Source organism: Pseudopodoces humilis, chromosome 21 (assembly GCF_049639895.1).
Source record: "Pseudopodoces humilis isolate 2021_Gansu_Grassland_sample_001 chromosome 21, ASM4963989v1, whole genome shotgun sequence".
Lineage (NCBI taxonomy): Eukaryota > Metazoa > Chordata > Aves > Passeriformes > Paridae > Pseudopodoces > Pseudopodoces humilis.
Window position 1 is genome coordinate 5603667 of NC_142220.1, and position 15895 is coordinate 5619561.

At 38.9% G+C, this 15895-nt stretch overlaps 1 protein-coding gene across 5 annotated transcripts in view; it reads left to right on the forward strand.

Annotated features, from left to right (window-relative positions):
- SPAG9 (sperm associated antigen 9) overlaps nucleotides 1-15130 on the forward strand; it is a 58094-nt gene extending 42964 nt beyond the window's left edge. For 3 of the 5 annotated variants that reach the window (XM_014255838.2, XM_014255839.2, XM_088065569.1), the window contains 12 exons: nucleotides 16-243; nucleotides 932-1127; nucleotides 1560-1682; nucleotides 2212-2292; nucleotides 2763-2830; nucleotides 4027-4175; nucleotides 5222-5393; nucleotides 6364-6477; nucleotides 8175-8213; nucleotides 9077-9253; nucleotides 9617-9754; nucleotides 11467-15130. In XM_014255838.2, the coding sequence (XP_014111313.2) occupies nucleotides 16-243; nucleotides 932-1127; nucleotides 1560-1682; nucleotides 2212-2292; nucleotides 2763-2830; nucleotides 4027-4175; nucleotides 5222-5393; nucleotides 6364-6477; nucleotides 8175-8213; nucleotides 9077-9253; nucleotides 9617-9754; nucleotides 11467-11582 (1601 nt within the window). In that variant the 3' untranslated portion in view covers nucleotides 11583-15130. The remainder of the gene's footprint in view (nucleotides 1-15; nucleotides 244-931; nucleotides 1128-1559; nucleotides 1683-2211; nucleotides 2293-2762; nucleotides 2831-4026; nucleotides 4176-5221; nucleotides 5394-6363; nucleotides 6478-8174; nucleotides 8214-9076; nucleotides 9254-9616; nucleotides 9755-11466) is intronic. The other 2 variants (XM_005526715.3, XM_088065570.1) reach the window with 1 other exon arrangement.
- Nucleotides 15131-15895: the final 765 nt, after the last annotated feature.

Here is a 15895-nt window from a genome sequence, read left to right on the forward strand (position 1 = left end):
TTTGATCTCTTTCAGGGGCAAGGGAAACAGACTACCCTGCAGGAGAAGAAGGGTCCCAGGAAGCAGATTCCAGCCAAGTGGACAAATCTTCCCTGTGTGGCAGTATGACCAGCAACAGCTCTGCTGAGACTGACAGTCTGCTGGGGGGCATCACCGTGGTGGGCTGCACTGCTGAGGGTCTCACAGGGGCTTCTGGTGCCCACGACATCAATGGGGCCTCACCTGTGGCAGAGAAACAGTCAGGTATGTAATAAACAGTCAGGTGTGTCAGGGCTGGCCAAACACCTTGAGGTGCAGCTGGAAATAAGTGGTGCAACTACTGAGTTTAACAGTGTATAAGCACGATGACATAAACTCTCTCTTTAGATCTGTAAATTGTAGCTGAAAATGTGGTGGAGGTGACATGAAATGGGAATTGTCAGCTGCTTCTTGCGGGTACTTCTGAGAATTCTTGTGCCTGCTCTAGAGCGAGATTTTAATGTAATATTTGAAATTCAGATCTTGCCATAGAGTGACTAAAATAAATGCCTTGGATTTTGTGAGGTCTTAACAGAGATTTAAGTGAAATGGATTATTTTACAGACATTCTTGCTGTGTTTTGTCATATACCCTGCAGAGCTGCATGGTGATATGATTGTCAGTGGATATGTGGTAGTTGGCCTTGTTCACTGCTGTCCTAGTTAATCATTTAATGGCCAATCTGAGCCATCAGTCACCGGGTTGATACTTAAAGTGCATTTGACATTTGTTTATACAGTGCAACCTGCTAAAATTTGGGCATTTCTCATGTGCTGTTTTTGATTCTGATGTGGAAATTGTGACTGTCTGGCAGGTATTCAGTTCAGTTTAAGTATCGAGTTCAGGCTGTTATAAACAATAGCAAATTCTATCGCAGCTGTTAAAAGGTTTTTCAAATTTGTTTGTTTCGTAGATATTGCAACTGAAAATAATTCAGTAGATGAGAACATTCCAACGGCAGAGGAGGCAACAGAAGCAACAGAAGTCAATGCAGGGACAGGAGAAGACACAGCTGATATTGCACAGACTGGAGTCTACACAGAGCATGTCTTTACAGATCCCTTGGGAGTGCAACATACAACAGAGGCATCCCCTGTGTATCAGCCTAAGTACCTAGTCTCAGTCCTTATACCTCTTAAAATGTATTTAAAAAAAGAAATGCACATAAATACAACAATATGTTGTAGGAGCATGTAGCATGGAGACAAAATGACTGCTTCTTTTTCCTTTTTGAGTGGGTTGAGGTTTATATAAGTAGTCTTGGTACAAGATTCTGCTTTGTGACTCTCTTCTGCCATTCCCCAGTGATAATAATACTGGCAGGCTTGAATAGAAGTTTTCCTTGTAAAAATAAATGTTCACTTGAAGAAATTCATTGTTATTGAGGTTTTCAATCTGTGTTGTATTTTCATGTGTGGTTACTGTGTTTTTAAACACCTCATGTAGTTCAAAAGCCAGTGTAGGAACTCTCAGTAGTGAAGTAAGCACCTGAGTTATCTGTGTACTCCATTAAATGTGTTTTATCTGGTGTTTTCTTCCAGTACTGAATCAGAGTTATATAAGGATGTTGCAGTTCTGCCAAATGAGCAAGATCTAGTGAGAGAGGAAGCACAGAAAATGAGTAGCCTTTTACCAACCATGTGGCTTGGAGCACAGAATGGATGGTAAGGAAATGCTAATCTTGTTACATTTATTTATAATAATTACTTTAAACTTGCTTCTTGTGCCTACAGGCCTGGTAACTGTCTCCAGTCAAGATTAAGCACAGGATGATCTCAAGAGAGCCAAAACCTTGAATGCTTTGCTGCATTTTTAGGCATTATAGAATTCAAAGGAAGTACTGTAGGTGATTTGCAAGCCCTTTTTTGTTAGATAGCTCTTCATCTGCAGAGGACTTCTGGGTTTTTTTTTTTTGTAGTCAAAGAAATTGTTATAGTCTCTTAATTCCGTAACTTTCAATATTTTAGTGAGCTAGAAAAATGTATTGTAATTTTTACTGCAGATGGATCTCCAAGGGAGTTTGTTAAGCTTTAGGCCCCTGAAAGAGCCATTCTGCTGCTCATGTAGTTCTTCTTTTCAGTGGAAGATGAAAACTTATTTTCCCTTTGATTGTGGATTTCAGTTTATAAGGATTTTGCTTGTGGTTGTTTTTGTCTGGTAGTACTTTTAATCCCTCCTGATTTGTCTTTGCAGCCTGTATGTTCATTCGTCAGTGGCCCAGTGGAGGAAATGTGTACATGCCATTAAACTTAAAGATTCTATTCTCAGTATTGTGTAAGTCCTGAAAGAATGTCATGTAAATAATAATGAATTTCTGTTAAAATACTTTCCAAAGTAGTTTTATATTTCCTCCTCAGATATTGGTAATGTCAGTTGCCATAGCTGCCTGCATGCTATTTGAGAGACAGTGGAAAACCTCTGGGGAGCAGGGAAAATAAAAGGAATCTTGTACCTGTTGAAAATACATAGCCCAAAGGTTGAGCTGTAGCTATGCAAAGCAGTTATAGGTTGCTATCTTTGCTGTTTTCTTCAGGTGTTGTAGCCAGATATATTTCAAGCTCTCTGAACTGGATTTTGATCCCTTGTTACATCCCTTCTCTTGAGCTATATTGTAGAAATCAAAACATTGGTGCTAATGTGACTGTAAAAAATATGCTGGAATATCAAATGTTTATACCAGGCTTTAAACCTGCCTTCTGAGCAGAGCAATCTGACAGAGTGTGCTGTGCCTCCTTTTTCCACAGACATGTCAAAGGAATAGTCTTGGTTGCACTGGCAGATGGGACACTCGCGATCTTTCACCGGGGAGTTGGTAAGGATTCTGTTGCATCTGGAAACCAGGGAATTCTTAGCAGTAGTCAGGAAAGAAATGTGCCATTTACAAGTGATGTTTTGATAATGTTTTCCACAATGACCTTTTTTTTGGGTTGTCATGAGAAATATTTCTTGTTATTTCAGTTGCAGATTCAAGTACTGTTTTTGCAGTGTTGTGGTGCATTCTTGGAGTGTTTTCTTACTCTGAAATGGAGAATGGGATAGATCTGAGCTAAATAGGGAAAAGCCATCTGAAAGTCCACTTTGATCATCATCTCTCATTTTCATTATGCTCAATAGTCATGTATTCTGTTTTATTAGTGTTAAAAATTGTTTCTGGGCAAGTCCCTTGATGAGAATCTTTTAAGTATCCCTTCAGAATTTCTGCCCAAACTGCTTCTGAACCAGCTCCATTTTTCAGCCTACAGGGGAAGGTCTTACTATGAGCAACTGGAACTTATCTATTTGCTTGTATTTTTCCCCTATTCATTTCATCTTTCCCTTGTGATGCTTAAATCCTTGTGCTCAGCATTTAAAAGAATTAAAAAGGTTGCACAACACTAATGCAAATACTGGAAAAGATGAATCTGGGATTAAGTTGGTTTTGGTGGTTTTGTTGTTTATTTTTTTAGAACTCACTGCAATGGCTGACAATACCTAAGCCTCTCTAGTGAATGTAATTGATGATCTGTGGCCTTAGTTCAGTCTACAGAAGAATTTTACTTGGTGTTGAATGACCCAATTTAGTATGCTTTTAGTAGATTTCAGGTGCCTTTTTAAGATCTTGTAACATATTAAAGAAAAAAATCTGCACTGGCCAACACTTCAATGTTTAACCAAACAGCAGGTACCTGGTGCTGTGTGAGACACTGATTGTTTTCACAGGTACTGGTCCTAGTTAAGCAGATCCTGTAGCACTGGGTAATGTACTGATATAAAAATGTTTTGCTGGATTTTTAACCTGAATCATTGTACAACCTTGTTTTTTTTTAAAATAAGGTAACATTTGGGATGTTAGTTGCTGTTTTTTTTTAACAAGGAGCCTAGCCATAAACTTGTACAGACTTACCCAGATTATTACAGTGCTTTAAAAAAATTAGACTTTTGAGATAGTTACTTATACTTCTAAATTTTCCTTAAACTAAACACAGGTTCCTAAGAGTTTTGATTTTTGTTTTCATCCTGTTTTTGCAGATGGTCAGTGGGATTTGACAAACTATCACCTCTTGGACCTGGGCCGGCCACACCACTCTATCCGGTGCATGACAGTGGTACATGACAAGGTGTGGTGTGGCTACAGGAACAAAATCTATGTTGTTCAACCAAAGGCCATGAAAATAGAGGTAAATTCCAATGGTGATTAAAATAATGCTGTGTTTTAATGCTGCAGCTCAGACTCCAGAGTAACTCCAGAAACATCTGTTTTCATCAGTACAGAAGCAGGCAACCTAACAAATTTGTTTTTAGAAATAGTTGTTTTGGAAGACTTAAAGCTATGATAAGATAGTTCTCACTTGTTGAAACCAGTTTTTGGGAGATTTAGTTATCCACTTTTAGCTGGCCAGAAGCTGGAAAGTGTTCTTGTGCAGAGTTTGTAAGGCCAGCACCCAGCTATTCTGTGTGTCTCATTTTGTGCTCCACTGACAGTCAGAGATTTGTAAGTGTTAATTTGGAATGTACTCTCCTTCCAGTTAGAAAACAGTTTATGCAAGGTGTGTGAGCTGGTGTTTTATTTGCAGTGTTTAATCTGTCATCTCAAGAGCAGAAAGTGGCTGAGGTTTCTGCAAACTTAGAGCAGTGTAAATGCTTCAGTTCCTGCTAATTGGCCTGAGACATGGGCCAGGCCTTTGAGGGTGACTGCTTAGCTCTTTTGAAAGTATCAATCACCCAATAATAACCTGCTTTTGTGAAGAAGACTATAAATATATATATGGGAAAACTGAAATGAAGTTGGTATAAAGGTGGAATGGATTGTTTTGCTGGTGGATAGTGTGTATTTTGCACAGGTGAGGTTGTTTGAGAGTCAGTCATGATGGAACAAGAAAAAAAGACACTTTTTGGGTACATGTACCTTGTGCTGTGGCAGCAGGATCTCAGACCAAAAAAGCTCCAGCTTCAGGGAGACAGAAGCTGGAGCGGACTGGGATGAGATGTGTAAATGAAGACAGAGTAGGAAGGCAGCTTTGAGATCACATTCAGGGCAGGGAATCAGCAATTTTAGAGCATCACATGCTGCTTGTAACTGAGCTAAACACTGTCTGTGATTTTGCAAATCAGAGGGCTGTGCTTTATTTAAAATTGCTGGTTCCGACTGTGTGAGAATAACAGAGAAACCTTTCTTATTCTTCCTTTTGTTTTACCTTCTGATTTGAACCCCAATGTTTCATAGAAGTCCTTTGATGCCCACCCAAGGAGGGAGAGCCAAGTGAGGCAGCTGGCATGGGTGGGGGACGGGGTGTGGGTGTCCATCCGCCTGGACTCCACCCTGCGCCTCTACCACGCCCACACCTACCAGCACCTGCAGGACGTGGACATTGAGCCCTATGTAAGCAAAATGCTTGGTAAGTTCCCAGGAAAAACTGCTGTGTGCTTGCTGTCTGCAGTTTCCTTTTCCTGCTAGGGATCAGGCAGTTCTCACTGCAGATTTGGGTTAAGGGTGGGTGGAAAGGCCAGTTAAAATCAGTTTGTGCAAGCTTGAATCTGGAAGCAGAAGCCTAAGTCAATCTGTGAAGCATGATTGGGGGGATGGGTCATCTGTTACAGTCATCTATTACAGTCTCTTGACCTTACCTGGTGTCTAAAGTATCCTTAAAATCTCAGAACTAAGGAGGAAAATGGTGATTGAATTGGGCAGGCACCAATAGAGACACTACAATCTTTCTCTTTTTCTATACTGATACATTTTTTTGTAGCTAAAACTGGGAAGAATCTATTACCTGCCTGGAAAAATTGCCTCTTTTTTCAAAACACACCCTCAAAATAGCAAATTTTTATTGTTGTTGAATCTAGTAAGCTTTTTGATTTTTTCATTAGTATAAGAGCAGTTTGACCACCTACATTACACAACAAATACAGGTAATTAGGCTCTGGGAAATCATTCACAAGTCACTGCTGTGCATTGCATATGGCTGGTCAGCCTTCTGCTCCCCTCATCATGCTAATAAATGAGAAATTAATTTTAATGGATGACAAACCACTATCTTATATCTGCAAACTCACTTTTTTGTTTGTTTTAAGAGCTGGCAAGCCCCAAAAGATTTTACTATGCAGCATTAAGGAGCTGTTATACCTTTTTTGCTTTTTCATAGCTAATGTTAGACTCTTGTATTACAAGTTTTCAGTCTAATTACAGTGTTGTAGCCTTCTGGATTATCTTTACAACTTAAATGTACTCCTCTACTTTGTTTCTGTCAGAAGTGGGAGGGAATTGCTTGTCTGTGTGATCTGGGAGGTGGATTTAAGATTCTCTGTTGTAGAACTAAAAATATTCTTGCTTTATAATTTTTGATGAAAAGCATCTTTTGTTTTTAGGTACTGGTAAACTGGGATTCTCATTTGTGAGAATCACAGCACTTATGGTGTCTTGTAATCGTTTATGGGTAGGAACAGGAAATGGTGTCATCATCTCCATTCCATTAACAGAAAGTAAGTAAAATGTCAATGAATGGCACTGTGCAATATGCTGTAGGCGTGAAAGAGTATTAAACACCAGTCAGATGCTTGCCAGTGGATAGAAAGCTTCAATGTCAGGTCTGACTCTTTCAGGTTTTTAACAGATCAGGCCTGTGTGGTGTTTAGCACCTAAATCTGTGTATGTGGTTACAGTTACTCTGAGAAAATAACACATCTCCAGAATCTCCTGTCCTGCTGTTGGAGCAGAGTTGGCTTGAATCAAAGTGACACTTGGAAGCCTTAGAGATGTTCTGAGCATTAGCAGCATTAATAGAAATTTATTGCTTATACAAGATATCGTTAGTTTTCTAATTAATGTTCTTTTTGATTGCAATATGATCACAAAGTAGATTTTTCTTTGATTTGACCATGTTGGTGGTGTTTCTAATACAATTTGATTTACTTTAGTTCTTGAGAATCCATCACAAAGTGGGTATAAAGGACTGGAACAGAAGTAGCACAGACTGCTTTAAAGGACATGTTCAGAGTCATAGGAGCTGTGAACACATTCTTCAAACAGGGCACTCACATCCTGGTCAAATTCCTATCATGTAAATTCTGTTTTATGCTTAATAACAGACCCAAGACTCTTGTCACAGGCTGAAACTAATTGAGGGCAGTTGAATCTCAGGAGAAAAGAACAGCTCAAGGGCAAACCAAATCTTAAATAGGTAAAGCTTGGGAAGAATCTCTGAGTAAATTGATTGCATTTAAACAATAAAAAAAAGCCCCAACACTTGTGCCTGATATTCATGTTATAACAGGTGGACAGAAGTTTCATAAAATAAAATGCAGATCTTAGATAGTCCTAATTGCACTGTTGTTACCTAGAAAATAGTGCAGTCTGATAGGTGAAGTTTTAGGGTGATTTAATAGTGAAAACTCTTCATGTTGTATCTGCTTTGTTGAACAGCCAACACATGCATTGTTTCTCATATTGTTCCATTGCATTTTCCATCCATTCAGTAATTGTCTTTTTTTTGCCTTGCATGAATATACTAAAGAAGGACAGACTTCCTGTCATGGATTTTGAGACATTTTAAATCATGTTTTCAAAAATTATAGCTCTTAATTTGCATCAAGATAATTTAATGTTTCCAGAGTTTGTTTTAAACCAGGAGTGAACATGAAGAATTCCCTATTAAAGCTGTTGAGTTTCATTTTAGTTCTGTTGGTTGGTTGTGGGTCAGAACAGCCTTTTGGGAGTAGTCTGATAGTGGGGCTGAGAACCTTGGTGAGAAAATTAATGGTTTTTAAAAGCAGTCACATCCTTGCATGAGCAGTGGTGTCTTTCAATCCCCTGGGTGTCTCAGTAGCAGGGCAGCAGATGATGTTCCAAAAGGGCACTTGAAAACATGAGTCGCTCTATATTATTCTGGAGCCTCCTGCCGCAGAAAGAGAGAAAGGGGAAATGTTGCTAATCAACAATAAACTTAAAAATACGTGACAGTGCTTTTGTGGTCTATTTTGTACTGAAATTTCTATAATAAGATGCTGTTCTTTGTGACTTTTGATTGACTCTTCTGTAATTAAATATCTATTGGTTTTTTTAGGAGCTAAAATTTTAAGCTCTACCTTATCAGAAACCAAAATATGAGTGGTGGGTTCTCATTAATCCTTCTCCTCTACTGTCATACCTATCCATTTCCCCTTTCCTCCTTTCTCACTAGCTGTAATCCTCCACCAGGGACGTTTACTGGGGCTGCGGGGTAAGTGCAGATCCTGAACCAAAACCTATTTTCAGGCTTCTAATAGCCACTTTGAGGCTGTTTCCCACTCCTTATAGATTTACCCTTTGTATGTTCCTCAATGTTTTTCCACTTGCAGTTACTGCATTGCAGCAGTTTTATGTTTGCTAAATGGCCACCAATCTGCTCAGCAGTTTAGCATATCATCCTGTGTTGCAGCTGAACTGTCATATAGACTGTTTTTCTTCCAGCCAATGTGATACCACATCTTATAACTTTGTCATTAATCCACATCATTTGCTGTCTTGTTACAAATCACTGTTTCTTTCACTACTTTGATAGTCTTTGGAATGGAGATGGCTTGTATGTCTAGCATGAGTACTTCTCTAGTTTAATGTACTTTAAAACTTCTTAGTAAAATCTAGATGTAGAATGATAATAGGGTAGCTCTTTCATGGCCACAGGTGGCTGTTTCCTGAGAATTTTTGCTGGCAAGGGCATACATTATGATTAGTTGGAACGAAACTGTCTTTAATTATGTGTTTAAGTACATGGAATTTGCTCATACTGAGGCACATTAGAGGTACCTATTTTCTATGAAAGATACAGTCCTGTCACAAATTATTTTTTCCCAAAATTAGGATATTGAAATCTGGTGTTTATGCTAGACTAATAAGAATCCTGCTCCATTTTCTGATGTACTTAAAATAACAAAGCATGCAGTCTTTTTCTTTCCAGCTCTGTCTTGAATTGGCATTGCTGCCTTTCTGTTTCATTTTTATCTAAGTTGGCTTTAGCTTTTAGATGGTACCATAAGGTTTCTTAATAAATAATCACTTCAGCAATTTGTGTTTTGAAGTAGAAAACAACTCCTTCTTTTACAGCCAATAAATCAGCAGCAGGCTCTGGAAACCGTCCGGGGAGTGTGATCCGTGTGTATGGAGATGAGCACAGTGACAAAGTGACTCCAGGGACATTCATCCCCTACTGTTCCATGGCACACGCACAGCTCTGCTTCCATGGCCACCGAGATGCTGTGAAATTCTTTGTTGCAGTACCAGGTGAGGTTTTGTTACCATCTTCAAAGGTTTTTTTGGGGTTTTTGTTTGTTTGTTTGTTGTGGTTTTTGCCTTCATTCACTTTAGGCAAAAATAGCAAGAGTATGAATTCATACTTTCAGAAAGAATGTACTGTATTTTAATTACAAGACTTGTCTGATTGCTAATTTATTGCTGTTTAATGGGAGGAAAAGGGCTTGATCACAAGCAAGGACTTTGCTTCCATCTGTGAAAAAGATGCTGTGCTAAGTGAGCTCTGCCAGTTAAGAAGGCACTCACCTGCTTTAGGCATTGTCATCCAATGACCAAGCACAGCAGGTTTTGCTCTGAGATAATGCATAAAAAAGTGTTTTGTTTTTCACCCAGGTCAGGTTGTTTCCCCTCAGAGTAGCGGTGGAACAGATCTAACACCTGATAAACAAGCCCAAGAGTCCTTCAACCAGAGTCCCTTAAAATCAATGTTGGTGATAAGTGGTGGAGAAGGATACATTGACTTCAGAATGGGTAAGAAATCTGAGCTTTAAATGAGTCATACTTGGTACTGAAGGTGTATTAACCACATAATAATTGCTGCTGTAATTGCAATGAGTGCATTTGTATGGTTAGTATATACAGTCTTTACCATACACTGCAGGGTTAGAAGTATTTTTATTCTGACACCTTCAGCTTCTTCTCCTCTCAGTCAATCGTGACCTTAGGGATGACTGTGTAAGAAGCTTTATTTGAAGCTCTGGATTGGAGTAATGCACCACCTTCCTGTTTATGTTTTCAGTCTTTGGCAGGTTAATTTTCTGTCTCAAACTGCTGGAAAACATGTCCTTAGTTACTTAAATATGCAGACTGACTGAAATAAAGTCATGTTAAGTAAAGAATGCTCAGTGTAAAATTTTTGAGTGGGAAGGAATAAAGTAGACCACTTATATCTGCATGCCCATCGTATTTGATCACTGCTTTTCTTGCTTTTCTTGGATAGCATCTAGCCCATAAAAAGAGTTCTTGTTCAATTTTTATATTGAACTCTTTGGGGAAATAAAGTGAGAGCTGTTGTGATTCTGTGCTTATAATCTGCAGCTGGAGATCTTGACAAAAAGTGCATAAGAAGGTGTCACTACTCTTAGATCTGCTTTTGACCTTTTGCCTAAATGTCTGTAGTCTTTCAAAACCAGCCAAGCAGCAAAACAACCCAGCTAAACCATTACAAAGGAAAACCCAGGAAGGCCATCCCAAATCCCATCATCCCACTAATCAATGGCAGCAGGTGACGGTGTTGGATTTCTGCGGGAGGCAGGGCTGGAGGCAGTTCTGTGCCACAGTGCAGTAAGGCCTCAAGTGCTGCAGTCACTCCAGAGCAGCTGGAACAGCCATATTCCAAATGCTTGTTTTGCTGTCCCTGAGCTGAGTGCCAGTGCTGCCTTAGCCCAGCCAGAGCCACCATGACCCCAGCAAACTGGTCAAGAGCAATTTGCAGCTACTTTCTGTTTAGTTCCCTCAGCCCTCCAAAGGAGTCTAACCAGAACAAAATTTGATTTGACGTTTTCCTGAGGTATAGGTCAGTTCCTGTTTCCTCTAGTTAAAGTGACCTGGATTGATGGTCCTGGCTGTCCATGTGCAGTTCAGTGTCACCTTTGGTCCAGTCAGCTCCTTCACCCAGAGTTCAAGTGCAGCTACAAAACTGCTCTTCTTTTTGAAGAGCTATAATGGAGAAAATGCTCAAGGCTGTCTTTGCCACTGTGGCCAGAGTTGTGACAAGCTGCAGTAACTGGAACAGGCAGAGTGGGAAAGGTTGACCACAGACATGAATGTGGTGTTGTCTCACATGTGCTCAATTACAGCTTTTGTCCCAGGGCATTTATGTTTAGGTGTGTCCCAGAACACTCTCTTGTGGCAGAAACATCTCTGTGTCTGCCTGGTAGTTTGCAGATTAGGAGGTCTCTGTACATTAAAGAGTTATAAGTAATGAAGCATGTAGAAGATGAATACTTTTGAAACTGCCATTATTTTTTGGGCTAGAAGTAAAGAATATGGCCAGCAGAGCACTGGGCTCTGAGATAATTATGCAACACACTCTGTTGACATTCACAGACTTTAATATGTTTTTATTTTAGCATATGGTGGTAACACTGTCTTTTTAGTGTTTTTCTTGTTTTTTCTTGATGCACATAGTGTTGATGCTGTTCTAGTTATTGGCTGCCTCAACCAAAGCTGTTTTTTTCTAGGTGATGAAGGAGGAGAATCTGAACTCCTGGGGGAAGCTCTACCACTTGAACCTTCTGTAGCCAAAGCTGAGAGGAGTCACTTGATAGTGTGGCAAGTCATGTGTGGCAGTGAGTGAGCCTGTAGGATGCAGTTGGAGACTTTAAAAATGGGGGGGGGGAAGCTTCTGCATGTTTTTTTTATTTTGTGAACCTGTTTCACTACATGATGTTGAAGCATTTCTTTGCTGTTTATCTTTATATTGCAAATCTGTCATACCTTTAGCTATACAGGAATTAGCTTGTGCTGTTTTACTGCACCCGTGTTAAGTGGAACAGTGTGAGGAAATCAGATGTTTCTCCAGCTGGTGTGCACACCACAGTGAGCAGCTGGAACAGTTTTACTGTACCACAGCAATCTCATGTGTTCACTTCTTTGGTAGTCTCACTTGAGTTCATTCAGCTTTCTTCCAACTGAGCTTTATTTCACTGTATAATGCATAGGGTAAAACAGCAAAGTTATTCCCAGAGTATGAAAAAAATGGACAAATTAGAAGATGGATTATTAAGACACATCCAAATACTCAGTGAGGGCTAAAGCAAGCTGTATATTTCAGCTTTTGATTTCAAACCTGGAAAATCTTGCTCATATAGCGTACGCGGTTTAATTTGTTACATTCTTCAGAATTTGTGGGGGGAAAGAGGAGACTGTATAGGAATTAAAATGAAAATATTTAAATAAAATAATATTTTCACAATTGAACCTTAATGTTTGAGAACTGCTGCCCTCAGTAATGAGTAATTTTGAGCATAATGTTTTTCCGTCTCCCTGGCATGGAACAACTCTGTTTCCAAAGGGTATTCTTAGGTTGATATAAATTGGAAAATAACTGTAAATTTCTCAAACAGGGGATATGTTTTGTTCTTTTCTTGTCTTAATTCCTTATGTCCTAAGCACTTAGAATGATCTTCTTTGCCTAGCTGGTCAAACTCATAAGGCACTACGTGTGTAAAGGTTGGAGACCTTAATTGGAGCATGAGAAAAGACTGAGAGTATACAGGAAAAAACTCACATTCTGCTCAAGTGAGATCATAAAGGAAGTGTAGTTCCAGATAATTAGGTACAAAATATATTTTTTGTAGCTCCATATCCAAATTTAGTAAAAAAATACGTAATTTAGCAACAATATTATCAGGTAACACAAAGACAGAGAAAATTACTGAAATTCAGGAGACTAATATTAGGCTGGCATTCTGTCTACTCACCATCAATCTTTTTTATCCATAAATGTGAGTTTAAGACCATCTTCCTTTTGCATTGAAATTTCTGCATTAGTATCAGACCTAAGTTAAATACTTCATTACTTCTGTACTTCAGAAGATTTAAAAACCCAGATTTGCTCTTTGATTTAGTCTCTGGAAAGTAAAAGTTTTGAGGGGTTTTAATAAACATCCAGCATTTACCCCTAAAAGGTTGGAGCTGTTCAGATTAGCAGAGAAATTTAGTGACTTGATTATGTGAGAGAACTGAACAGTTTCAAAGGAATAAATATAGAAACACTTTTTTAAAACTGCCTAAACATTTTTATGCAATAGGAGCAGTTCTGGTCTATCAGGCAAACATGTGTTTATATATTTTCTTAATTTTTTAAATGAACACATTTAGCTGAGGTCTATTGTGTAAATATATATTTAGGCAGCTTTTTCAAATGCATATCATAGCTGATAAACCAGAAAATCTCCATTCAGGTCTATTGGTTAGATTTATATATATAAATACTTTTTAAGCAACATATTTTGTACACAGCTGTTCCTCTCGTAAATATGTATTTAGGACATGAACTATGTAGTAAAAATCCTTATTAAAGATGTTTAATATCTTGGTAGTATTTTTCTCTTCAGAATGCCAAAAGCAATGAGAGCATGTTGTTCATAATTTGCTTTCCATATTCATCTTGAATGTCACTCTTAAAGTACTTTAGCTTAAAGTATGGAAGCTTATTAAAAATTATACAAATACTAATTATACAAAAGTAACCTGAGTCAACATTCTTAGACCTATTTTAAACTTATAGGCATGTGTGCTGAACATGAAGCACATCTGAATTAACTAATGGGATTGGATGTTTTAAGAAAAATGCTGTCTAAACTTTTACTGTTGTGCAGAATCTTCACTGTGAGTGGTGCAGTTTCATTGCTTTTTCTGCCATTTTCTTGAATTAATTTTTTTTTTTTTCTCTTTGGAAAACACAGTCTCCAAAGTTTTTTTACTCACTGGTTGATTGTCACATTCTCATGTTCTCAGAAAAAAAAGCGCACAATTCTGTTCCTTGGTTCTGTGTAGGCTTTTATTTGTTATTAGAGACAAGCTGTTCTCTCTGAGTGGCGTTACTGCTCCAGCTGGAGCAGTGGAACCTGACAAGTGTGTACCTGGTCTTTTGCCAAATGGAGCTGGCCCACCGTGCCATTTTAGTCACCTCAGTGGGCCAGTCCTTGCAGATATTTCAGAGAATTATTGATTGCTTCTGTCCAAAAGCAGAAGGGTTTTAAAGCAGACAGTAGTTGAACTGTGTAGCACTATGGGTGTAGATAAGGGCATGTGCACTTCTTTGTATTTCTCATTTAAAAACTTTATCCCCTGACCTAAAGTACAGTAGGTTAACTGGGTCCCTGTTGCCATCACAGTGTGCTGGGCTGTATAAATCCTTTTAAGGTCACTTTGAAAGGTGAATAAAGCACGCAAACCCCCCAGGCACTGGGATGACAATACACCCTCAACTCCGTCTCAAGAATGTGTTTATGCATTACACTCGTGATTAAAGCATCATATAAATAGGAGCTAATCTCTTGATAGCTACAGCTTGTTAATAGTTTGGAAACATTTTGAGCACAAAATATGCAGCACATGACTTGCCTGGGTAGGGGTGTTTGCATGGTGAGGGTGAGGCTGCATCGTCCATTCCTTGGGAAGGTCTTCCTGTGCCGGATAGGATCGAGCTGACAGAGCGTAGACACTTTATCATAGGCTGCCTTAGTAACAAACAAATGTTAAATCTGTTTTATTATACTAACAGTTCTAAAGAACATGTGTCTTTAAAAAATGCTGTGTAACTGAATATTTATTTCCATGTGAGTATTATAAAAGTTACCAAAGGATTAAATCTGACTTAGCACTCTGTAAATGGCCCTGTTGAGGTGGGCTTTGTGAAGGTCCCGCTTTGTAAAACAAGACATGGTAAACTCAAATACAGTTCTTCTGTAGGGATATGAAATGTTCTTTTCTAATAGGGTTATGCCATATTGTAACAACCTATATTGCACCTCAAAGCATTTTTCTATACACTAAATGTCTCTCCCACCCTCTAACAAGATTAAGTTTCCTTTATTAATTTTGTTGATGCACATTTCTCAATCTTTTAAACATATATTTTAAACATTTTATGGTCTGTAATTTTTGAAAGTTTTGTCTGTTGGACACTTTACGCTGAATTTTACTTGCCTCTGTAATCTGAGATGGATTCTACAGCGTTAAACTTGCTGTCTGTTAAAACTTGAGGCTTCTTTTCTGTGAGCAGAAGAGCTCATATAGCAGTGTAGTTATTTCAGTATTTATTTCTATTATTGAATCCATGAGGTTCAGAATGTAACTTTGTACATGAAATATATATAAATATGTATATGAAACATGCATTGGGTCAGTGTGTTCTTGTGTTCTTTGTAATCTCATGTTAATTTTGCAGAATTTTGGTGCTGTCCAAAGACACAATTTTGGGAATTTTATACTAACAGCAAATACTGTCATTATCAATGGTGTGTTTGAGTCAGTCCAGGACTAGTGTTATCCTGTTCTCTCATAGCAGGCCCAGACAAAAACTGTGAAGAAAAGCTGTGATGTCTGTGCCTCTCTTAAGATGCACATCTGGAGGAGATCTGCTTAATGCAGTTTGGATGGAATGGATGCTGACACTCAGATTTATTTTTGAAGTTGTTTTAGCACAGATTCATCAGAGCTCAAATGCTCGCTGGTTACTTCCTGCTTAGCAAAGGAAATGATGTGTTTTTAGGGCAGAAGAATGAGGTCATGGTGACTGCAGAAACAGAACACTAGGCCAAAGCCAGGGTTTCATGTTTTCCCAGTTCACCTGCCCCTTTCTAAGCACGTTTGTCCCAGCTGTGTCCTGATCAGTGTGTCAGGAGTGGCCCTGAGAACCCCTGGCTAATCCCAGGGGCTGGGGGAGCCCCACTTGGTGCACAAAGTTGTGCTGGGGACACAAAGCCCCCCTGCCCTCCCCATGAGTGTCACTGCTGGTGTTATTGCTGCCCTTGGGCACTGGTGAAGGGTCCACATGAAGTTGTTTAAAACTTCCAGAACAAAAGAGCTTCAGGTTTTTTTTCACAAATGCATGTGCAAACACTGGAATCATCCATGGATGAGAACCACCAAATGTCCTGT